Source organism: Musa acuminata, chromosome BXJ1-8, assembly GCF_036884655.1.
Source record: "Musa acuminata AAA Group cultivar baxijiao chromosome BXJ1-8, Cavendish_Baxijiao_AAA, whole genome shotgun sequence".
NCBI lineage: Eukaryota > Viridiplantae > Streptophyta > Magnoliopsida > Zingiberales > Musaceae > Musa > Musa acuminata.
This window is the reverse complement of record NC_088334.1, coordinates 47,571,623-47,597,260: the sequence shown is the minus strand read 5'-3', so window position 1 is coordinate 47,597,260 and position 25,638 is coordinate 47,571,623. Positions and strand designations below refer to the sequence as shown.

Sequence of the window (25,638 nt, the reverse complement as noted above, 5' to 3'; positions counted from 1 at the left end):
TTACTGATCCTTTACGGGAAAACTTATATCTGCTGCAATCAACGTTTCCTCCAGTAAAAATACATTGCAGTCTATGCGACATGTAAAGAAGATATCACTAATTAGAACATGATTCTGAATTAAAAATATCTAAGCATCAAATTGCAGTTACAAAGATCTTTAACTGCATGACGAACAGACATGACACTGATCTAACTCCCATTCTTGGTGAAGAGACTCGTAAGCCTTCAGCACAGGCACCAAATAGCTTCCATCAACCTCGTGCCATGGAGAAGAAGCTTGACCCCAAAATTCTAGGGCTCTTTCCCCGGTACCTATTGCAAATTTTGACCTTGACAATGGCTAATACTATTCTTTTATCCACCCTCAAGAAGAAATGAGACCTCTTGGAAATCTAGAATTTGGTTCACTGCTTCGTCCTCAACTCAGTCGAACAACACCGTGCAAATGGTTCACACACGCACCATGGCTTTGAGGAAGTAACAGCAGGAGCTAAGGGTTAATCGCCTCCATGACTGGGACGTCCACAGCTACCTGAAGAGGCTCCAGGGAGCAGACGATGTCTCTCATAAGAGGCCTTGCCTTTGGGTTGCGGTTAAGGCAGTGGTGAGCCAGCATTGCTATCTTTTGCACGGCTTTGTCTGGGTAGTCTCCGCCTAACCTGGGGTCTATCATACCCATCACCTTCCTCTTCTGAGTGAGCAATGGTGCAGCCCAGTCGGCAAGCATCTGCTCTCGCACCGGTCGTGACTTGTCCAGTGACTTCCTTCCGGTGAGGAGCTCAAGGAGGACGATGCCGAAGCTGTAAACATCACTCATGGCGGTCAAATGCCCTACATGCATCAAGAATTCAACTAGCTTAGACCATCAAGAAGCTAAAGCAAATTCATATATAACCCACACAGACGTATGTAAAAGAGTGCAACTTTGATGATTCTAGTTTTGTGTCACCTGTCATGATATACTCTGGTGCTGCATATCCATGGGTCCCCATTATTCGAGTTGTAACATGAGATTTATCACCTACCGGCCCATCTTTCGCAAGTCCGAAATCAGAAAGTTTTGTATTATATTCCTATGAACAGCAAACACAGGGGATGCAGTAATAGGTTTAGAAGTCAAGTATATGCTCAAGAAAGAGGTAATAAACTATAAAGTCAGCATCTTTTCTCAATCAATGTTGACAGCAAGTGTGATATGGAAGGCAGATTTAACTGACTGCATAAGAACAAACAAATGTTTGATCCAAGAAATATTGTTGAAATCTTTGACAAGAGTAGAAAGAAAGAGTAGTCATTGAGTTCAATTTAAGTTTCATTGTTCCAGAATGCTGCTAGGCGAGCAGCATGTACGCAACATCAGTATGAACATGACTGGAGTGCATTAAGCATGTTCAGGTACAATCTATCTTCGTAGTACCCATAGGTTTTTTTACGTATGCAATCTATAGATATAAAAGCAGACAACACAGGCGTTTTCCTTTTTCTATATGCATGCTCTTCTGAAATTTCATATGCAGGAAGATAAAGAGTATTAGAAGAATAAACCAACTGCATTATTTTTTTCTTTTCAAGAAACAAGATACTAATGCTTATGTCTAAACATTTAATCTTCTATGTATAGAAATTCCTGACAGTGCAATATTTTAGGGAGTAATTATATTATGTAAAGTGCAAATAGGGGAGTGCATGATTTACCATTTGATATTTATATGTTGCCATATCGTTTTTTTTTATTCGAGGAAATATGTTGCTTCAGGGTTCGTCATTTCAGGTGCTAGACGCATCTCAAGATTTGTTGATACAGTACATACCGGTCTGTACCAGTGTACTAACATATGGTACGTCAGGACATGCTGATGGGGACTCAAGCGAGCTGTGTCTCGATGACGAGTTGAACTGATGCATTCCGCCTATTATACCATACCGACTCGGTAGGTACAACAAACCTTGTGTTGCTTAACAAAGTAAAGACACATAGTTCAGAATTATCAGCACACCAACCTGGTCTAGCAAAATGTTAGACGTCTTAAAATCACGGTATATAACTGGCTTTTCGGCTTCATGGAGAAATGCAAGCCCTTTTGCCGCACCTAATGCAATTCTCATTCTGATAGACCAAGGAAGGGGGAGCAGTACTCCTGCATTACAAAAACATATGTATCAGCAGAAACTCTGATATATAAAGATTTCTCTTGTTATTCATAAACAAAAGGCGACGGTCAAATATCCTACATAAATTTTGTTAACTTTTACTTATTAATTGCTACATGGTTCTCATCAAAATTCATTGACTAATTTATTGACTGAATAGATACTTGAGAAGAGATTGGATTCCACGCTGCCCCGAGCCATGAACTCGTACACTAGAACTCGATGCTCGTCTTCACAGCAGTAACCAATCAGTTTGACCAAATTTGGATGAGAAAGTTGCCCAAGGAATATGACTTCAGCCTAAAGACATAGATGAACTTCTCTAAGAACAGTATAAGAGGGATCAAGTCAAAGAGACCATTGGAAACTGAGAATTCTTCATGTCAAACTGATAAAGATTTGGTACCAGCCATTCTCTGTGACCTTGGTGGCTGTTATCACCATCATGGACCTTCACAGCTACTTGAAGAACTTGGAGCCCCTCCCTGAGATCTTCAGTAATGAAACCTTTATAAACTCTGCCAAATCCCCCAACACCTAAAACATTATCCTGCCTAAAATTTCCTGTGATTTTCTTGAGTTCACTGAAAGTGAATGCTACAAGGGGGTTTGTTGCTGTATCCCGTCGCAAGTCCTCGACTTCCTCTGGGTTTGAAGGCAATTTGCTATCCTCCTTTGCCTCTTCTTTCACCACAGGACTCTGGTCTTTTGGAGATTCTGCTGACAGATGAACTTGCTCAGATAAAATTATTATTATATATTCATAGAAACTAGCTTTGTAATCTAAGCCTCTGATAGTTGTGTCTAAAATGCATTATGTACAAAAGCAGATGACAAGGATATGTACATATTTAATAAATACAGGTAGTTGACTTCATATCAAGAACTGCAAGAACTGAAGTGTAGATAATGAAACAGACCTGGCCTTGTCTAAGATGCACAAATACACAAGCAAAACAAGTCCAAAAAACAGTTTTATGTTACATCCAGATACTGGATTCAATACAGGGAAGTGGAAAGAAGAGAAAGCAGCTTCATTTGTGATCTTGTAAAAATAGAAAATCTGATATAAAATATCATTTGCAAGCCAAAAATATGAAGAACCAGAAGTGCAAAATGTGAAAAGGGAACTTGTGCTTGTTTTTTATTGCAAAAGGACAGGGAACAAGTAGAAGGTTCCTCTGAATCAAACGTAAAAAGACCTTCCCAAGAAATTAGTAAACCTTATGAAACTAAGAAGCTCAAATTTTATGCATCAGAGAATGAATTAGTTCCTGATCTCAAAATAAGGTGCCTATATCAGACATTCATAGAAAGGCAGAGAAGCAATAAAGAATCAATAATTCTTCTCATATCAGCCCAATAAATCATGAAAAGGGAAACTAATATCCAGAGACATATCTTCATAGTTCCAGAAAAAGTGACTACCTGATTTTGCATTGGATGATACTCTGTAGATGGAAATTTGATCTCTGAACCAGCAATTACCCATTAATACTTCCAGTTCAGATACTATCAACACAACTCACCAAGATAACATTACCACTGACACATAGAGAGAGATTCAGGTTTTTGCTTAGAACAGGGCCCACGATTGGGTTTAAGATAGGAAGGACAAAGAAAACCAATACAAACTTCTACTCCAAAAGGTAAAGATGGATGAAGAAATAAGTGTGTAAATCGAGTTTTCTCTTTTGTATATGAAGAGTTAGAGGATAAAAAAACGTCTGATATCTTGAACGGAACCGAGGCCTTCCTTGTGGCTTGGCCGAGGGAGGGAGTAGGATGGGTGAAGAGTATAATCGAAGAAAAGGAGTCGGGACTACCAGTCATTAATGTACTCTGCTGGTCTTGCTTGATTTAGCTTTATTTCAGCCATGTCTATCTTGCAGGGAAGTGGAGCTGAGTGGGTTGGCCCTTTTTCTCCTTGGTCCACTGCACTAATGATGGGAGTCGCGGAGCGAGTGCAAGAGTGGGATGTGGTGGCCCGGGTACTGCCATCCATGGCACTCCTACAGGCGGTGGTGGTGGCCGTGGTGGAGTTTGAACCAGCAAAAGTGGCGTCAGAGCTTGGCAGTCTTCGGTGTGGAATGGTGTGTATCAACATGCCTTTTTTGCTTTCTGGGTTGGTGAGAATCTTGTCATCCACTCCACCAGAAAACACCCTGAATCCTCCCAAGCGTCAAACATGACCCAAAACGAGGGGGAGTACAACAAAGAAATAATAATAACAACAACAAAAATAATCCTCTCTAATTCTCATCTGAAGACAAATTTGGCGCTTCATCAGTCAGCCTCTGTATTCGCTACCGATGGGTTGAAGATGAACCGAAAAGGTCTAGTTTTGGTATGGTCCCGGGAATAAGTTGTCCTCGATTGCTCCACTGGGTCTTGGAGTAGTAGACTGCACCACACATGACCTACAATGATGGTTAATGGTCAGATCAGCTTACTGTTCCTGCAGAGGCTGAAGTGACCTCCTACTCCTCGATTCTTCAAGAAACAAATTTCGGAGTCCACACAAGACACGTGGGTGTTTCAGAAGGCAAACTGGATATTTCACTGAATGCAGAAAGCTCGGACATTGCCCATCATAAGTTGTCTCGGTTCTGCGCACCGCCGGGGCAAATACCACGAGCAAGTGAGGGGGGCTTTTATCAAGCCGATGCTGGTGCACTCGGTACGTTCACCAGCATTCTTGGTCTTTTGTAACCGTGGTCGGATTCTGCTACCGACAAGTGACGATTAGAAAACGGAGTTTGGGCGTAGTAACTTTATCATCCGGATGGTGTCCGGTAAGACCATCGGCGTGTGGGTAAACACAGGTTCTGGTCATCGCAAGCGGACATCGGGCACGCGGAGTTCAAATCCTTCTTCTGTGCGACTGGATGCAGTGTAACCGTGGGGTGTGGGTAACTCTTTCCGATATCTGCAAGAAACAACTACATATTATTAAAGTAGATGCCAAAGTTTCGACAAACAGTCAAAAGGCTAACTAAACAAAATCTCGAAGAGGCGATGGCATCATCGAAGAAACGTAATATTACCTTCAATATGTCAGCAAGAGTGCTCGTCGTCATCGATCATTTTTTAATGTGGAAAAAAAAAAGTTAGCCTTTCTTTCATTAAAAAGAGGTGAAAAAGTTGATCATCAATCCGAGACAGCAAAATCTGAGATAGCCATGACAGAGAAAATAGAAATGGTAACAAAGAGATATGCTTCGCACATATAATAACAGGCCTAAGCCAGGAGACATAATCCCTATCTATTATTGAGGAGTAAAGAAGTCTAAACATAGAGAAAAAAACTGGTATCTAAATGCAAACCGGGCCATCAAAACTAATATTAACTTTAACATGTTAGCAAGAGTGCTAGTCATCGTCAAATTATTTTATTGTGAAAAACAAAAGTTAGTCTTTTTTTATTAAAAGAAAGTCAAAAAGTTTATCTTCCATCCAAGACAGCACCATCTGAGATAGTCAGATAGAGATATCGAAGAACAAAATAGAAATGGTGACAAAGAGATACACTTCACACATATAATAACAAAATGCAAACCGGGCCAATTGATCAACGGATAGAGTGTACCTGAAATGACGATCAGGAAGTCCTCTCAAGGAAGGAACATTCAACTGTTGGGTACTGGGGCCTGCCGTGTAATGGAAACCATAAAATCATGAATAGGATATAAAACACATAAAAGACCATTCATATTTTGTACGAGAGTAAAAATGTTCGGACCCAGCATTCGAACTTAGTGCACCAAATTAAGAGTTGGACACCGAATTCAACATCAGGTCCACTTTCTCTAGGTCATGATCTTTTACAATGTCCTCCCACCAAAAAATATACGCGTGCAGGAATCAAGCTCAAATCTTTTTCAGTCATTAAGAGAAGTGTATCTTTCGACCATAGGGGCTGGTGGATCTCTCCTTGGGCCACCTGTTGGTTTCACCATCATGATCTGCCGAACCAAGCATGTGCAAACCATAAAGCAAGGGATCATACCGAAAGATAAATGCTACAAAATGAATACCATTACTTTGGTAGATGAAGAACGCATCCTTGCAGTGCTTGCAGATATGCAATGCTAAGTCTCCAACCGCAGCCCCACTCATAAAAACCTCGGCACCAGTGTCGGCAAGAGCTTTAGTGAGCTCCTCAACTTTGGCTTCTTCAGTTTTTGCATAGTTCTCTAACTTCAGAATGTATAAGACACATTTGTCAGTCAAGATCAGGTCATAACTTCCTCATTACCATTAATAATTATGTATTTAACAAAATATATTTTTGCAAAAATTGTACACATTTAAATAAGAGACAAAATACATCCAAAACCTTATTTGCAAATCACATTTGTTGGAGAAGGTTGTGGGAATTATGCTGATTATGTATTAGAGGAAACAGTGCCAAAGAATGCTTATCTAAGACACTCCATGTTTCACCTTTAAAAAAAAAAAAAGGAACAAACCTATACAGAGAAGGCCTTCCTTTCTTTCGAGTAATTGGCCCATGTAAACAGATCGATGGAACTTTTCCCTGCTCAAATTAGAACTCCAAGGAAAATGGTAATCACATGTCAATCTCTTTTATTTATTTTACTGGATTTTTCCATTTTGGATAAATTTGAGAAGATTCTTCTCTATGGGAATAAACCTGCATACCCATAGCAACTATGAATAAGAATGATCACAAATTTGTGATCTACGAGAGACATACCCAGCTTATTGCTTATTTTCCATTCACTAAATTGAAGATGGTTAGTGTCATCAGCAAACAGTACTTGAATTTTGAATTAGAATGGCTCCCTTAGTTTCTGTAGCTGATGTATGAATGACACCAGTGGATAACAGCATTCCACCTAAAGAAAGCATCATCAAAACTGCCACACAAGCAAGCAAAACCATACCAAGAAATTGCTAACAGTTTGATTATTAAAAAAACTGTTGGCTAAAAGAAAGTAGATAATTTCTCTAAGGAGAGGGCAGAGTATCTTCTATATTAATGATCAAATAGATATTTTCTTTGTGAAGCGAAATCTGATCTGGACGCACTCCATCCATGAGATCAGATTATTACCAAAACAAAGTTGCATTGATGAACCTTATGTTCATGCAGAACATCAATGCAACATACTAAAATTGAACACATGATTATAGCATTCATTGTGGTAAAGGAAAAACTTTGATGTCAAATAGTTCAAATTTGATTTTGACAACCTATAATGTTGGACCGAGGCTAAAGCCAAAATTGTTCAACCATAGTTTAAACTTTAAATACCGCCCGTATCAGTCGATACTGTTTGGTATTTGCCATTCTTACAGTCAGTTAGGACGCGGATCAGATTATTTCACTTGGTTCAGTCTTCATATGGACTACACCATACGGTGAATTGATGGTATCGATCTTCACTATTTCTTTTATTTTCTACAATTTCTACAGCTGTCTTGTTTTTCTTCTTCCCTCTTTTATCTTTTTTCTGTCAGTCTCTCTCGTCGCCTCCTCCCCTCGGCATCGCTGGCACCTCCTCCTCTTTCTCCCCTCCACTATTCTTCCAGGGTGAATTGTCACGAATGGCATCGTAAGCAACTTAGCAGAATCGATGAATTGTTAAATGCGACATCAGACCAGTGTGAAGAGGAAGAACATAAGGATTTCATTTTACGAGAATTTAAGTGCGGAAAGATCACCATTAGGGCCGAGAGATTTGCGGGTGATGACGGAGAGCTGCCTGCATGCTTCGATGTTCTTGAGAACAGCCTCGTCTAGCCCGATAAGACACTTGATACCCATCCTCAAGCATCGCATGTATCTCGTACACCGGCGACCCGTACGCCATCTTGCCCTCCCCCTAGAAGCACCGGCCGAGAGGGGAAAGCGAACCCGGAGACGTCGTCGAGGTCAGAACGGGTGCGGATTAGAATCCCAGAAGAATGCGACGAGAGAGGAGCTGCAAAACCCCGAGCAAAACCCTAGAATGGGACCGAGTCGGTCTCTCTCGCCCTCTCGATTGCTGTTCGATCGATTTGCGCGCCACAAAATTAAATATTACTACCGCATGAGATGTTCGAAGAAGCATCTGGAACCGTCTCCCATGGACCAAACCGAATCACATCAAATCGAATTGAACCGAAGGCCAAACCCGAACCGGTTCATCGAGTCGTCGTTGCGAAGAAAACACGTGGCTCCTTTGAATCATTTAACTTCCAATTTGTGCACTTTATCGACATTAAGGAATTGATAATCTAATTGAAGTTGAGTTAGATCGTCAAGCTTTCCAATGTCACAAAAAAAAAATATATCAAATCAGTTCTCTGATGCTAGGATAATTCATCATCAACATTCGAGTCGACCTAATGTGATCCGAGCCTAAAAATTAAGGACTCTGACATAGTTCTTTCTTGAGTGGTTCTAGATCCGAGCCTAAAAATTAGTTTGAGGTTCTTATGGGATATCCTTTTTTTTTGTTGGAAAATAGATTTCCTATCATAACATTATGAGTTAGCTTTTGTACTTAGTTAAAAGAGGAGATAAGTCTACAATCACTTCACTCCAACTTTCTCTTTTAGTGCTTTGCCCATATAAGTGATAGGAAGTGATATTCCTGAACGATTGCTTGAATAATTTCTTTTGAACTATTATTCATGAGGATAGACAGATGAGAACCCTTTCTTCCATACCAATCTTTATATTGTGACAGATGTTGGATGATGATTAGTTGTTGAGATGTTCCCTATCAAATGACTTATTGTAATTTATTATATCGTGAGATATATATAAATTTGATTTCGATCCAGCATAACAATTATCTGTATTTTACTAATCACTCTAATATTCTTTCATTTATGCACTAAATTTTTTTATAAGTAATGGTAATTGTAAAATTAATAATATAATTAGGAGTATCTCCAAATATAATCTTTTGCTCGTTATAAGCAAGCACTGGCTTAGTATCAAATAGATATTATTATACTCCAAGTTTTATAAAAAATAATGGACAATCCAATTTTTTCTTGGACACAAAAAAAATTTCACCTTCAGACGAGTCAACTCACGGGCTCAATGCTCTTTAGGTTGACCACTTAGTTAAATCAGTCTATCCACCTTGGTTAAGTGAATTTAGGCCAACAAAGCATCTCTTTGTGTACATAGGCATCAAAGTGTACAATATGTCAATTGGTTTATATAGTTGTATTTGAAAATATATTTATAGTTTTATTGTGTAATTGGAGAAAAAGTTTTGAGTAAATATGGAATGCTTTAAGTGTTTGATAAATAATAGATAATTTTTTATTTTAAATATGTGTTAATGTAAATAATGTTTGGTAAAATTGTATTTCAAAAGTTCACTAAATATTTTATGACAAATTTATCAGTCTAATATTTTAAACATTTATTCAAAAGTGAGTACATATTTTATTTTAATAAATAAATAAAAATATAAGCATACATGATTAATTTCTAAAAATAAATAAATAAAATTTTATTTTATAAAAAAATATAAATCATTATTGATTTCTCACATGATACTTTCAAATTTTAAAAATTTATGTTAGCATTCTGTAAATACTAAAATGTTAATGCTACCCTAAAGTAGTATCAGCATTTGAGGATTTTGAAATTTGAAAAAAATTATCAAGCATTAATTTACATTTAAAATGTGCATCAAACTCTGAATAGAAATTTAAAATGTGTTCCTAAATGCACCCTATCGGCACCTTTCTTTTGGACATACGTATACGTTCAAATATTTGGTGCATCTTGACTAAACAAATCATATCTTCGCGCATAATTTATATTCTTAGAATATAACTATTTGAGCATCCAATATGTTATAATTGAGTAAACTATCTCCTCACAAATGAAATATACATCGATATAAGCATTTAAGTGCCTGAAATGCATTGATCGAAATATAAATTGTCTTACAATCTCGGTTAAAGCTTCATATGTAGAAATCTCTTATGTTCAACTATCATTTTTAATTAGACTTCTTACTTAGTCTTATATAATTTTAAATACTGCAAAATGAGACATGTTGGATTAATTTCGCCACATAAGATGACAATCAAGAGTGACATTGATTGTCAATTAAGGGATAGACTACGTTGAAATATATAAGTCGGATAGAAAATATTTCATAAATCAATTCATATATATATATATATATATATATATATATATATATATATATGTATATATGTATGTATGTATGTATGTATAACTGAACAAAATTATACAATTTGAGATAGCTGATTTGTTTTAATTGACTAGTAATCTACTCATTTTTTAAACTTATTTGGGTGGCTAAGAAAAATAATCATAATAATGTTATTATTATTGTTTAACTCATTCATATCTATATAATATTTGCTGACTTAGTTATGTTTCAGGATGAGCAAAGAGATATATATATATATATTTATAACATGAATCATGGTCATCCATATTGCAAGAGCAATCACAAAGTACACAGGAAGTTCATCCATTTGTTGGTCAAAGAAATGATTCATGCACTGAACTTGGAAAACCACAAGAAAGAAGTTCCACAAGTACATTTACAAGATACTTTGAGCCAGAATGGAACCACAGAGATGCTTCTCCAACAAGTTGCCTGAAGAAAAAGAAAACAAGCAAAATGGGTCCGTCCAATGAAGTCCAGCCAAATTCTCCTACAACTCCCAACACCACACCTACGACAGAGCAGAGCAGAGGAAGAGAAGAGAATTCATCTATCTTATCCAGACACAGTATCACTGATCCTTCCAAGTGCATGCAAGATTGCCTCATTCTCTTGTTGTGCATGTGTGGATTGCCTCACCTGTGCAATATGCTGATACCCAATGAACCTGGCAACCAAACATGTACTGGCTGGCGCTCTTACTCTCGAATCCTCAAACAAGCAGAAGAGAAAAAGAGAACCCTGAAATCTTATCCATACAAAAGAGAAGGAATGCATTGTAATGTCTGCTTCATGCTCCTATTCTGCTGTGTGTGGAATGTTTCACCTGTGCTAACTTCTGGTAGCTAATCACCAAACACAATCCCTCCTCTACCCGACCAACCATTTGAGACTTCATTGGCATTCATCACCACTCTTTTATCCAAAGGAAGCTACTGTTCTCCTCTCCCGCTGTCCCTCTGCAGCTGGTGGTGAAGTGTACTCTTTGTTCCGGTGTTATATGTACCCGTTTTGTAGTTTAACTTAACCTTCACCGCTGAGTAGGCCACGGAGCAAGTCACTTTATCCGCCAGATGATAGCCCACGAGGATGGGTGGTTACGTGATGCCTGCGGCGCAGCTTAATATTCCTCCGCCGTGTACATTATTACCTTTAATTGATTTTAATTTTTCGACTCACGCCGTGCGAGGGAGCGAGGGAGCGACGAGCGACCGCGGGTGCGCCAAACCCTAGCTCGGCGAGGGAGAGGAGAGGGCGAAGAGTCCGAGAGGGGTTCGGGTTGGATTGCGGCGGAGGGTCGGGGATCGGGCGGCGATCGAATGGCAGAGGAGGACGGGCGGAGCGAGAGCAGCAACTACACGTCGGAGGATGAGGGCACCGAGGATTACCGGCGCGGCGGGTACCACGCGGTCCGCGTCGGGGATTCCTTCAAGCAGGGCGCCTACGTCGTCCAGGCCAAGCTTGGTTGGGGTCACTTCTCCACCGTATGGCTCGCATGGGATACCGTCCACTCCGTAAGATCCCCTGAAGCCTCATGCGTTCTTTATTCTTCCCTTCGTTTCGAACCCCACGCATCCTTCTCCCACAATAACTGAAAATGCTTACTCTAGTTTTCTTAAATCCCTAAACAACCCGAAATCATCAGTACTACCGCTCGAGGATGCTATAGGCTGCATAAAAACTTGATTTCTGGTTGAAATATGGCGGAAATTGATGACTTCTTTTTATTTGTCACCTTAGAAACAAAGGCAGATTTTTTTATATCTCTTAAATATGGAGGAAGCGATTGCAAAACATAATCTTTCTGTCTGCATCGCAGCGGTATGTGGCGTTGAAGGTGCAGAAGAGTGCGCAGCACTATACAGAGGCTGCAATGGATGAGATAAAGATCTTGAAGCAGATTGCAGAAGGGGACCCTGATGACACCCGGTGTGTGGTAAAATTACTTGATCATTTCAAGCATTCAGGACCCAATGGGCACCATGTTTGTATGGTCTTTGAGTTCCTTGGAGATAACCTGCTCACCCTTATCAAGTACACTGACTATCGAGGGATACCGCTCTCCAAGGTCAAGGAGATCTGCCGTTGTGTCCTCATTGGACTTGACTACCTCCACCGAGATCTTTCTATCATCCACACTGATCTCAAGCCAGAAAATATCCTCCTCATGTCTAGCATTGACCCGGCCAAAAATCCATGTCTCTCTGGTTTGCCTCTCATCCTCCCCACCATCAAGTCCCAAGAGTTGGCACCCATGTCTCCAGCTCGGTCCAATGGGGATCTCACACGAAACCAGAAGAAAAAGATCCGGAGGAAGGCAAAACGTGCAGCAGCTGCTGCATCTGGAACTGCAGAAGCCACCACCGGGGATCCTGATGACTTAGAGGATAAGGGGGATTCTAGAGGGGTCAATGATGGGGGTGGTGGTGGTGGTGAAACACAAAATGGAGCAGCACAGGGCCATAAAAGAGGGAGCAAGGCGACAAGGAAGCGACTAGCAATGGAGGCGGACCTTAGGTGCAAGATTGTCGACTTTGGAAATGCATGTTGGACATATAAGCAGTTCACAAGTGATATCCAGACAAGGCAGTACCGGTGTCCGGAGGTGATTATTGGGTCTAAATATTCTACGTCTGCCGATATGTGGTCATTTGCCTGTATTTGCTTTGAGCTTGCCACAGGAGATGTGCTATTTGATCCGCATAGTGGTGATAATTTTGATCGTGATGAGGTAAGCACCATGGAACTGTTACTTTGAAGGTTTGTGATTCTTATAGGCTATCTGTTGTACTAAACTAGATGCCTTTGCATATATGCCTTGAATGACAAATTTGCTACTGTTATTGGTACTTGTGCAAAAATTGTGAGTGTCTGATCATAATCTGAGCCATTACCAAAGAAGAATATTGACTAGTTATTTGTTACATGTGCATGATCCAGGTCATTCTGTCCAGACCAAATAAGAGCTCCAAATATTAGATTAATATCCTCTTTTTTTTCCATTTTCTGATGAATCCCTTTGAATGTGAAGTTGCAAACAAATGTTCTTGACAATTTTCTTTTGATGTTATTTTGCATAAAAAAACATCTTGTAGGTCAAACTTTCATCTTCTTCTCCCTTTATTGATTTCTTTTATGATTGGTCCCAATTTAGCATTATGTGAAACCATTGTCTTGTTTATTGTTCGTTCTTGGTGATATCCATGAGTGAATTCTATTCGTCTTAAAGTACTTGGAGATAGCTTAGGTTGTGATAACCGTTCCTAAAGTTCCCAACAGCTAACATCCATCCTTCCTAAATCTTGTTTGTGCATTAGGTTGTGTTGTATACACTTAGTCAAGAGAGAATGATAAACGTTAGATTGTGAAGTCGATGATTTTCTTAGTACTCATCGTCCTTATCCAACCCCTTCCTCACTAAAAGAGGAGTAACCTACTGACCAAATTGCCTCTTTGGTGTTTCTTTCAGAGGCTTCCTCAATTAATCTAGATGTTTCATATTTTCCAATTAGCATACAATCAATTGTTCACATGAGCTGATCATATTGTTTTATAATATGAACTAGAATAAGATGAGGCATCCTTCTCTTGCTAACTGACCCGGAGCAATTTTTACTGGAATGAGAACTTGTTACTTGTGGATATTTGTTGGATCACCTGTTCCAGATAATTTGAAGAATATTAGTTTTAGTTCCTTGGGAAAAATATAAAACAGACCACCACTATTGGCCCGGATAGCATTTAAATTTTAAAACAAAAAAGTTAATATACAGTCACTAAGAGAACACAATCACCCTAAGAAAACATGATATCTTGAACAACCATGACTTCCTTTTTAATTTCTTCTGCTTTGCTTATGCGGTTATCTCTTTTAAGATTGATTTGAAGATTTTATTTTCTATGGAAGCTACAATATTCTTTACCATCAAATTATGTTTGCATCATTGCATAATCGTTTTTTTATTAGGGCTAGGACCATCATTATCTTGCATTATTGTGTTTGCTGCACCTAGATGTTTTGCATGGAAGATCATTCTTCTGGTTGTGATAGGAGTCTTGACTGCATATTATGGCTATCTTATTGGTCCCTCTAAGAACATTGAAGATCAATTGTGGTTGTTATCTGGTTCATTGTTTTGAATGATGATAGGTAGGAAATTTAACCGACAAATAAGGGTAAAGTTACAGCTGCTTGGACAATTTGGCATTGTGGATCATCTTATAATATGTTACTCTTTTCCACTTGAATGCATCCAAACTTGGCATATATAATTTGGTCCTAAAAATTGACTGCTATGATGGGGTATGGATTTAGAATGTGGATTGGATGAAAACTGATATGACTATGTGGAGGTCAGAAAAACATTAAATATCAGTAAATGAAGTGGTTTCTTTGGAGTCACCAGTGTTTCTTGGCTGTCCCTTGTTCTCATGATGAAGGAGCTACTTTGGAGAGGGTTGGAAATAGCGGAAAATCAGGAAACGAAATAGTATCTGGCTTACAAACCAGGGTGGGGTTATCATACTTCTCAAAGGTTTTTCACTAAGTGGGTATGTGTAAGCTTGCAGCCTTGAGCTATTTGTCGGTTGAGTAGATTGGTACCTGATCTTTTTTGTGCCTGGCAGACTAATTATCATCATTCCATCTCTTTCTTGCTTCAAACTACATTGGTAGAATAAAAAGGGCAGCCTAGCGGATGAGGCCCATGCCAGTATAGGATATTGAGAAGAATAGTTTGCTAATGGAAATTGACCTTAATAGAAACAAGTTTCTAACTATTGCATTAACATAGTTATTATCATCTTGATGTTGCAGGACCACTTGGCGTTGATGATGGAGCTTCTTGGGATGATGCCCCGCAAGGTAAGCCATTTGTACCCTTTTGAAAGGCCATGTCTTGAAACATCTGATTGATTAACTATCTTCACAGAAATAACTTCCTTTTTCAGATTGCCTTGGGTGGTCGATACTCTCGTGAAATTTTCAACAGGCATGGTGATTTGAGGCACATCCGCCGCTTGAAGTTTTGGTCCCTCAACAAAGTGCTCATGGAGAAGTATGAATTCAGCGAGCAAGATGCCAATGACATGGCTGATTTTCTTATTCCCATACTAGATTTTGTTCCTGAGAAACGTCCCACAGCTGCCCAATTGCTTCAACACCCATGGATTGATGCAGGGCCTCGAATACGTGAACCAAGTTTGCCTCAATCAAATCAAACCCAATCGTCGATGGATGGTGCTTCAGAGAAGCAAAGAAAGGAGAAAGATGAAAGGGAAGCAATGGCGGTAGGACTGGGGAATATTGCAATCGACGAATCTTCAAAATCAGTAAAAGACCCTCGACCTAATAGTAAACCAACCAATGCAAATGTTATGGCTTCAAGGTAGTGAGCCTGAGCCATTTTTCAGACTTGAGCAAGGTCAGGATTTTGACGCATCCATGTATTTGATAACAATATTGTTACCCCTCCCAGTGTGAGGTGTGTTTCAGATGAGTGCAAAATGGACAGCTCAAGGTGTTATATTTGATGGCCATGGTTGGGAAAGTTGCTTAAGAGGATATATCGCATCTCGTATTTTATTTTTCATATTGTCTCGAACATTTTTTCCCTGTAAGAATCAACTGTTGAATTTTATTTAGAAATGTATTTGTTGGACATGTTTTTGTCTCTTTAGGACTTTGAACTTTGGGTTCCGAGTGATGGCTGGGTTGTTCGATGGAATTATCCTTCCTAACATGTTGAAGGATATTCAATGAGCCAACTTCGATATACTGTATATCTTTTTATAGACCTATTAAATGAAAAGCTACAGAAGGTAACTGCCAAAATAGATTTTTTTGGTTGGAAAAAGTAGCCAAAAAGATTCTGTCCTCTTTCAAAAGGTTTTAGTGGCTCAGGTCAGTAATACTAGTCTTGGTGTCTAATATCTTCTGCTATGTACCTGTGACAGATTACTCATAGAACTTTTGGAGCTTCAGAGTTTTGTGCAAAGAAACAGATCAACCTTACCCTGCACTATTCTGGTTATAAAAGAAAAAACAAAAGAAAATAGAAATAAAACATCCCTTTTAGATACCAAAACAGGAATCTCTGTACTCAAAGAATTCCAAACTACAAAACTCAACCATGTATGCTATTGATGATTGATTGCAATAAATACATATCAAATTTTGGAAATTGGAATTATAGTTGCCGAGCTAGATCGACTGTTCCCGTCTCCTTTTTCTCTAAACTTAATTCTTTGCTTCAGAATCTAAACACACTGCTTGTTTTGTTGGTCTTTGCCAGCTATGGCAGCTCTTCACAACCATTTGATTGTGCCAACACCTTCTTTTGGTAGGCCATGACACTTTGGCTGGTTAACTGCACCTTTCGATTGCTGGTGAGACCTACACATCCTCCCACTGAAAGCCACCGATGCCACCCACAGGCATCCAAGCCATGCCATTCGATACGGCGGAGGCTGCCGGTATGGCTGCCATGGAGAGTTCTTAATGAGCTCATCTACCACCCGGGAGTGTGTCGAGTGTTACTGAGGCCAATTTGGTCATTAGAAGAGGCCTGCAAAAATGTCTTTATCCTTTTCCAAAGGCATGTGGACTTGTGACCCTGCGGTGCGGAGGAGCCCTCACCCCCAAGGAAGGAACTAGATCTGATCTTTCCACCCCCTCTGCTTTTTTGCTCTCTGCATCATGGAAGAGTGCAATCATCAATCAAAGCATAACTACCAACATCGACAACTACCTTTGTCCTACCACCATCCCCTCTAATCGCCCCTTCTCTTGCTTCGGGAAAGCTGGTTCTGTACTCCATACCTATTAGCTTCACACTGTTCTGTACCCTTCCCATGATTTCCTCTCCTTCCAGGATAATCCACAGGTAGGTACTTTTATGGATTTTGAAGAATTCAGTCTTCTTCATGTCGTGATTCCTCTCTCTCTCTCTCTCTCTCTCCACTCTGTGACTCTCTGTCTTCGTCTCACTACATGTTTTAGCTGCACTGCAGATGATCTCGGATATGGGCATCAAAGCGTTCATGATCTCCTTCATCACCACCTCATTCCTCCTCTCTCTCCTGCTTCTCCCAGCGTTCCTCGGCAAATCTATCTCTCCCTTCCACCTATCCGACCACCTGCGGCGGCCTCCCCAGCCGAAACCGTATCCCGTCACCTTCGCCTACCTCATCTCCGCCTCTACCGGCGACGTCGACCGGCTAAAGCGCCTCCTCACCGCGATCTACCACCCCGGCAACTGCTACCTTCTCCACCTCGACGTCGAGGCCTCGCCATCAGAGCACGCCCGGCTGTCCGACTTCGTCTCCAAGCACAAGACCTTCGCGCGATTCCGCAATGTCTGGCTCGTCGGCAAGTCGAACTTGGTCACCTACAGAGGACCCACGATGCTGTCCACCACTCTCCACGCCATGGCCGTCCTGCTCAGGATCCGTCAGTGGGATTGGTTCATCAATCTCAGTGCCTCCGACTACCCATTGATCACGCAAGATGGTAAGTTTCACGAAGGTATCAGACAAGATTTCCGCAGTCGGTGTCTTCTGCAATGATGCTGTCTCTAACCATTGCTACAGATCTAATCGTGGCCTTCTCTACCTTGCCTAGAGATCTCAACTTCGTACAGTACACCAGCCACTTGGGTTGGAAGATGTAAGATGTCGACTTCATCTTTCCCGTGTATGATTGAAGCAATGATGCATGTAACTATCACTCTCTCTCTCTCTCTCTCTCTCTCTCTCTTTTCTTCCTGTAGAAAGAAGAGGGCGAAGCCTATAATCATAGACCCTGCGCTTTACAGCCGCAACAAGTCAGAGGTGATCTGGTCTGCGAACCAGAGGGGCCTTCCCACTGCTTTCAAGCTTTACACAGGTTCTTCCCCAAACAAAACTCCATCTTTTCACATTAGCTGACACGATCATGCGCAGCCAGTGTTTGCCAACATTACATTCAAGATCCATGTACTAAATCTACATAGAAGAATCGGTCGACTACACCTTCCAATATGTCTGGAATATTTTACTTGTGTGTTTGCAGTCATGTCTGCTGCTGATGTCTACCAAACCAAAAAGACAACGTCTAAATTATGTTACCTTTACGATTAATGATACTATTGAGATTAAAAGTAGCTACTTGTTTGATATATCAACTGCAGTTCAACTTTGAAGACACCCATCAAAGGCATTTGTATTATTAGCACAACTCCACGTTAGTCCATGATCTTTGACAAAGTCCAAGAATAGGATAAATGATTCTTGAGAATGTAACGCTAGATAGGATCAGTGTTCTCTTTGCACCAGTGTTCGTCTTGATGGATGAAGAGACTAACTTACATCGGCACCCTTGTTTTCTCAGGCTCAGCTTGGACTATACTCTCCAGATCTTTTGCAGAGTACTGTATTCTTGGCTGGGACAACCTGCCAAGAACCCTCCTCCTCTACTACACCAACTTCATCTCCTCACCGGAGGGCTATTTCCAGACCGTGATATGCAACTCCAAGGATCACCAGAACACCACGGTGAACCATGATCTCCACTACATCACGTGGGACAATCCACCCAAGCAACATCCCTTGACTCTAGGACTCAAGGACTACAGAAGAATGATCCTGAGCAGTGTCCCCTTTGCGAGGAAGTTCAAGAAGAACGATCCGGTCCTCGACAAGATCGATCGCGAGCTACTCCGACGCCGGAACGGGCAGTTTGCTCATGGCGGCTGGTGCTGGAATGGCAAGAGAGGTGGTTCCTCAGGAGGCAATGCGAGAGGAAACTTGGGTGTTCTCAGGCCAGGGGCAGGCTCAAGGAGACTAAGAGCTCTGCTAACAAAGATGCTCTCCCCAAGAAACTTCAGGAGAAGGCAGTGCAGGTGAGCTGCTCAGATGAAATCTACATTTTTTTTTAGGTTGAGGAGATTTTGAGAGGAATAAAGTTGAAAGGTTCCCATGGGATGGAACAGCATCATCAACAATGTAATTCTTACGACTTACTTGGATGCACAGAGTATCTAAGTTAACACAAAAATTGGTTTGCTTAGTATGGTAGCAACACCCAAAAAAATGATGGCACCATGTCAATTCTAATTCTGAAGCTCTCATCGATCTTAGAAGAACTCGAAGCATGTAACTCTAAGACACATGTAGCATAACGAAACAAAAGGACGTTCGCAGTCTACGAATCAAAATAAAGACTCGGAATCGACCATTTAGATCCGAATTAATATCTACATCTCGGTTTCGTGGTTACCGATTTGCGTTTGGTGGTTTCACGACGAGCACCGGGAATTTCGCGTGACGAGCACAGCGGGGATGTTACGAACCCGTGACGAAGTTTACTAGCATGTTTTCCTCCTCCTACGTGAGTCCGAGGAGTGTTTCCATTAAATACCATTAGCATAGGTTTTTGAGGAAGTAAAGTTTGAACTTCTTTGTAAGCTGGACAAAAGAATCGATGGAAAGTGACTCTAGGTGAGCATACAATTCTTATGTTGAGTCTCTTAATATGATTAGAAAGGTACCACGTATCAGGGCATCTGAAGTATTATATAATGATATTTAGACATGAAAAGCTATAATGTGCTCTATCGGATCGATACTGTCATCGAAGGTCTCTAAGGATGGGAGACGATAGTTCGTTGGAATATATTTCTCCTAAATTTTATGTGTAAATAATGACCAACCCGACATAGGGTCGACCAACGCGTCCCCTTTTGATTATTGGAACTCTAGTTACATCTCCTCCAAACATCGATTCATTTGTAAGGTAGAGTGGATTTATAGGAAATCTTCCGTTGAATTTAATGACTATGCCTTAGATTCATGTAAGGTAGAGTAGTGGTACAGTTTGTTAAATTTCAAGGTTATGAACTAAAGTGGCCCCTTGGCCAACAGTTCAACAAGTCTTTAGCGCTCTTGGGATGTTAGAGCCACGTTGGGTTGGGGAACCTTGATGGGTGCCGGTGCTAATAGCAGTTGAGTCGGAGATCGTTGTTGAGCTATTGGCATCTATTATTGGGCTAGTTGGGGCAATAGCAGAGTGATGACCTGTATAATGATTGTTAGCATTTGCACTTGCTGAGTGAGATTTAGGATCACCTTGACAAGGATGAGCCGGTGGCTTGGGGTCATCCCTATGCATGAGAGACCCAGATCGTTGAATAAACGCTCGTATCACACCGACATCTACGTTGAGGTGGATGCATCCATATACGAAAAAGGATATTTGTTGTCCCCCTTAGGTGAAAGTATTATGGGTTAGGGGTAAAACCTCTTCGCTCGAGCATTTATTACAAGGGTCGACGGACGATTGTTCCTACGACATCGGGCCCTACTTCTAGAGTCAAAAATATTATGGGAAGAAGTCATTGACGTCCTAGTCAATCTGACTTGGTCCGGACTCATATGCGTAAGATTATCTAGGGTGCTTCTGAGGTGAAAATGCTAAGCTCTCGATATGCCATATACACGAACACCGAGGTCACGAGAAGTTTTTCGATCCGATCCCTTTGATGTTCTAAGTTAGTAATCCGAGATAGATGAGTGTAGACGTGAGTGGTCGAAAAGTGATCCCCTCCTTTTATTACGTTGAAATTTTTTTTTAATATATGGTTATAAAATATTAACCTTTTATGCACATAAGTGATATTTATAAACTTGACAAGGACATTCTATAATCGGAGTAGCTTTTATCTTTTTCTCCCACCTAGACATTAGACATTTGTAGTGGTCACACGTCGATCATGATCTGTCGACGATGCTTTTTTTTTTATTATCACTTTTAGTTTTTTAAGAATAAATTAAAGGGTAAATGTAGTATAAATGAGAGGTGAAGATGGAGGCCACGTGTCAGCTTTCTTAATCGGATTTGGTAGTTGCTTAATTAGATCATTAATTCGAGCAAATCCGCGGGGATTTTGACCGGGCATTCCATTACAGAAGGGAGAGAACGGACGCTTAAATTTAGCCCACCTTTCCGTTACGCACTCAGTCACACACGCGTTCGCGCGCCAAATAAAGTATCCATTTCCTCTCCTTCGGCCAACGGGTCCCGCGGTTTCGTTCCTCCATTGTGCCGAGGTGCGGAATGGGTGCGGAGGGCATTGGTAAATGTAAGTGCTGAACGACCCCCACCGTTCACCGGTCCCCTTTCCTCTCCACCCTCGTCTTCTCGCCTTGCGCGCCCAATTCAATCCCAAACCCTAGCGCTTCGACTCCGCTTCCCTTGTTGGCATTGTTCCTCTTCCTCCCCCCTCATCTCCTCGATTGCGACCGCTGGCGTCGGAGGAGGTGGAGAAGGAGGAGGATTTTGGTATGCCGCCGTGAGGCCATGGGGAGGCGTGGCAGATTTGGATTGTATGCTCGTTCCGGTGTCATCTCGGAATCCATGGTTCGTGAGGAACCCGTGGCAAAGCCTGGGGCGGCGGTCATGTTTGGCACGTGCGCCTCCTCCTGGTATCGTAACCTGAAGCGGAAGCTGGACGAGACGGACTTCGAAGCCCGCTCCCCATCCTCTGTCGCTGGCTTCGCCCGGGTGGACATCGGGAACGAGGCGGCGGCCCTCCGCGAGGCCCTCGTCAGTCACCAGCAGTCGGTCCAGAAGCTCCTCACGGAGCTGGAGGAGGAGCGGAGCGCCGCGGCGTCCGCCGCCACGGAGGCTATGTCGATGATCCTCCGTCTCCAGCGCGAGAAGGCCGAGGCCCAGATGGAGGCCCGTCAGTTCAAGCGCCTAGCCGAGGAGAAGATGGCGCACGACCAGCAGGAGATCGCCGCCCTCGAGGACCTCCTCTTCAAGAAAGACCAGGCCGTGCAAGCCGTCACCTGTGAGGTTCAGGCGTATCGCCATCGTCTCCTCAGCTACGGCATCGGCATGGAAGACGGTGATGCACCTCCCTCCGAACCACAGACCCCTGATACGGCCACCTCCGCCTTCGCTGTGCCCCAGTTCGACCCCTTCCCTCGCGACTACCCCCCATTGAGGTGCACTAGTGATACCGCCGTCGACCTCGATAAGTATCCCTCCGAGGAGACCCCTCGTGAGCGCTTCCAGACGCTCGAGCAGCGCATCTTCCAGCTCGAGCGGTTGCCAAGCAGCAGGCTTTGCAATGTCATGGATAAGAGCGTCGTGGTCGGGCAGTCGCCGCGCTGGAGGCGCAGGAATCTCAGGAGTTTCTCCTTCTGTAGCTATGGTTCAAGCCTGGAATTCAATAAGGGGGAGGAGTTCCCGTCAGCGATGGACGGCGCGTCGGACTGTGGTGGGCGAGATGATATGAGCGACAGAGTGTATACGGTGGATGCGGTGCATGGGGCTAGCGAGGATTACGTGAGCACGCCGAGGGAGCTTCAGAGCAGGAGGAATGTTGTGGGCGGGGTGCAGGAAGCAGAGATGAGGAAGCTTTGTATGAGGTTGCAGGCGCTCGAGGCGGACAGGGAGTCCATGCGGCAGACATTGATTTCCATGGGTACGGACAAGGCTCAGATGGTGTTGTTGAAAGAGATTGCTCAACAGATGTGTAAGGAAGCATCGACAGAGAAGAAGATAGTCAAGACATCACCTTCCAACAAGAGAATTTCTATCATGTCAATGATCAAGGTAATAACTTATTCATCTTCTCTGTCTTCATGAGCATTTTCACCTGAATAAGTTCAAGTCAAAAATGGGGTATATATGCAACATGATAAATGATGCATATTGCTTGAAAAGTTCTTGTATGTGAAATCTTGCATCTCATCATGCATATTTTGACACATTATTATAGGTTTGGCTGTGCAGAATGAATTAGCTTTAAAAATGCTTCTTTTGGTTGTCAACCTTATCTTGATTCTTTCAGGTAATTTCTCAATTAGTAGGAAAAGAAAAAATATTTATGCATTAGAAGGATTGTATCAAATCAGAACAAAGTATGTTTATGAAATGAAATTCCACGTTATATCACTAATCTAAGGATTTGTCAGTTGTCAGTTACCTGAGAAAGAAGTGAGAATGTTACATTATATCGGAACAGGAGATAGAGATTTTTAATATAATAGAGAAAACAAAAATGATAGAATCTGTGTCTAAATACAACATCTAATTGTTATAGGGAGGCTTTCTTAATTATAGATACATTCAGTACATTCTACTCCTATGAATTTCAAATTAGCTTCTATATATTAAGAATCAGGAACATATCTGAGCTTACTCTTAGAATGTTGTGAATGATGAAGAGTCATAAGAGTCAACAAAGTTGCCTAATGGTTGTAATGGCTTGAAATGCTTACACACTAGTAGTAGCATTGTAGTTTTCCCTAGTTGATAGTCATGAGTACTCACCTGATAGAATTGTGTGATTTTTTCACTGAGGTTTTTGCATATATTAGAATTGTTTTATCACATAGATGAGAACATCCCTAAATGAACTTTTAATGGTATGGTAAAATTTGAGACATGAAGACATGACTCATATGCATTTCTTGGACAAGAACTATGTTTTCATAAACGGAACAGTTTCTATCACTACTGTAATTGGTGTTGGTGGTGGTGCAATTCGTGTCAGACTTTTATCTTGATGGTAATTGGCTTCCACAAAATGATCTGGGCTATTCTGCAGATTTGTGAGATTTTGTGGACTGTATGATGGAGTCATGCAAGGCCATGAATCTGGTGTGAGAGTCCTGTGCTGTAGTCTTGGGCCTGAGTTTGAATTATGGTTTCTAGTTGCATGATTGCTTGCTGATCATATTTTTGCATATTAACCTCCTTCATGATGCATATCTGAAAGCTTATTTTGGTGAACAAGCACGATCAGGTTTAACATTTTTGGTGCTGCGCCATGAATTAGAAGATGAAGTACCAATAATGTCGCTATGGTTGTTCTCAATATCGACAACTATCTACATAGTTGTCCTATAAGAGCAAGTATCAAGTTTACACTCTGAACAGTGCTCCCTCCTCTCACTGTTCTTTTGCAATGGGCATGCTATTGGACAATCTACTAAGATTATGTCATTCTTTTGTGTATATACTTCTATGAGCTAAGTCTCCTGTAGTTGAACATATTGTGTTTATGAGTGGATCATCATATTTTAAATGTTTACTTATTCCAATTCGCATAATTCTTAACATGAACTCATTGGTAATTCTCTTTGATGTTTCTTTTGGTGTGCGCTTTCTAAATTATGTTTTTCTGCAGGGTGTCATCTCACTTGTTTTCTGGAGAAGAAGATCATCACGAGTGAGGTAAGTTTCTACATTTATATTGGAGTAGTTCCTTTTGGTTGAAGTAAACATGATTAAGGGTTTGCTTATGGCTCCACCAGGTATACGTTTGGGCTATCGGCTAGCAATGTTGGACTCCTGCTACTTTTGGACAAGTCTCCTCGTACAAGGCATCGGAGGTTCCTCACCAGAACTCATGGTTGATATCAGTTTCCCAGAAGCAACATGAACCAAATGTGTACATCCTTTATGGATCTGGATCTCAGCTCTCTTTATGTATTCTTTCATATAATTCTTTGAAATCACATTGTATCATCTGATTCTTTTTTCTTTTTTTTCTTTTTCCAAATGTTGCTCTTATATTGAGACTATATTGCATTGTTAGGTGACATAATTTGACATTTGATGACCATTCATCTTACTGTATGTACTCTCGTGTGTATTATGCATAGAACCTATTTCCTTGAGCTTATTTAAATATGCCCGCTTTATGTGCATGCAAAATCTTTCTTTATATATGTATGTTTGTATGTATATAATTTTTCTTTTTAGGTTTTTCTCCGAAGATGCTCCTTTTTCGATTTCACTAAATGATGCCTTTATTTTGTGTAATACTTGTAATGTCTCCTCTCTTGTCCTCATTCGTCATTGTCGGCCCTTATCCATTGTTACTATTATGTCCTCATTCGTCATCTTCATTCTTACCTTTATTCTCATTCATTGCTGTCGATACATCATTAACGTTTGGTCATGAAGCCCTAGCCCTACTTGATATCTCTAGCCCTAGCCCTACTTTGATATCTCCAACCCTAGGATCTTATTATAGTCAATGTCTGTTAGTAGTTTTACTATCAATCTCCTATGGTCGCCAACACATTCCATTCTCTATCACTAGCAAGATGATGCTATTATCCTCCCTCCATCACCATCAATAGTGGAGATGAGGGATGAGAGCCTTAGCGATGACAACGAGGGACATTTTAAGTATTACAGAAAATATGGACACCATATGAAAAAAAATTAAAAAACAGGTACTTATAAGAGAAACACAAAAAAGAGAGGTTTTTCAATATATATATATATATATATATATATTCAC

The 25,638-nt window shown here is 41.0% G+C and overlaps 4 protein-coding genes across 6 annotated transcripts; 3 read left to right on the top strand and 1 right to left on the bottom strand.

Annotated features, from left to right (window-relative positions):
- Positions 1–92: 92 nt before the first annotated feature.
- On the bottom strand, positions 93–5,064 carry LOC135588346 (probable serine/threonine-protein kinase PBL16). Its single transcript, XM_065080425.1, has 6 exons — positions 3,582–5,064; positions 2,560–2,870; positions 2,318–2,453; positions 2,004–2,140; positions 952–1,075; positions 93–833 (listed from the first exon to the last, which is right to left on the bottom strand). The coding sequence occupies exons 1-6, from the start codon at positions 3,643–3,645 to the stop codon at positions 493–495; spliced, it is 1,113 nt and encodes a 370-aa protein (XP_064936497.1). The 5' UTR covers positions 3,646–5,064; the 3' UTR covers positions 93–492.
- Positions 5,065–11,519: 6,455 nt separating this feature from the next.
- On the top strand, positions 11,520–15,998 carry LOC135588345 (uncharacterized). Its single transcript, XM_065080424.1, has 4 exons — positions 11,520–11,850; positions 12,156–13,067; positions 15,153–15,200; positions 15,287–15,998. The coding sequence occupies exons 1-4, from the start codon at positions 11,656–11,658 to the stop codon at positions 15,725–15,727; spliced, it is 1,596 nt and encodes a 531-aa protein (XP_064936496.1). The 5' UTR covers positions 11,520–11,655; the 3' UTR covers positions 15,728–15,998.
- Positions 15,999–16,802: 804 nt separating this feature from the next.
- Positions 16,803–19,382, top strand: LOC103996169 (beta-glucuronosyltransferase GlcAT14B). 3 transcript variants are annotated; one of them, XM_009417024.3, is made up of 5 exons: positions 16,810–17,220; positions 17,348–17,846; positions 17,927–18,002; positions 18,106–18,221; positions 18,705–19,382. In XM_009417024.3, exons 2-5 carry the CDS (start codon positions 17,348–17,350, stop codon positions 19,217–19,219), a joined length of 1,206 nt encoding a protein of 401 aa, XP_009415299.2. In that variant the 5' UTR covers positions 16,810–17,220; the 3' UTR covers positions 19,220–19,382. The 3 variants fall into 3 exon arrangements, with proteins under 3 accessions (XP_064936495.1, XP_064936494.1, XP_009415299.2); XM_065080423.1 differs by having other exon boundaries at positions 16,803–17,220; positions 17,337–17,846; positions 17,958–18,221; XM_065080422.1 differs by having other exon boundaries at positions 16,807–17,220; positions 17,958–18,221.
- A 1,925-nt stretch (positions 19,383–21,307) lies between these two features.
- Positions 21,308–24,951, top strand: LOC135588344 (myosin-binding protein 7-like). Its single transcript, XM_065080421.1, has 3 exons — positions 21,308–22,934; positions 24,514–24,560; positions 24,641–24,951. The coding sequence occupies exons 1-3, from the start codon at positions 21,672–21,674 to the stop codon at positions 24,741–24,743; spliced, it is 1,413 nt and encodes a 470-aa protein (XP_064936493.1). The 5' UTR covers positions 21,308–21,671; the 3' UTR covers positions 24,744–24,951.
- The last annotated feature ends 687 nt before the right edge of the window (positions 24,952–25,638 follow it).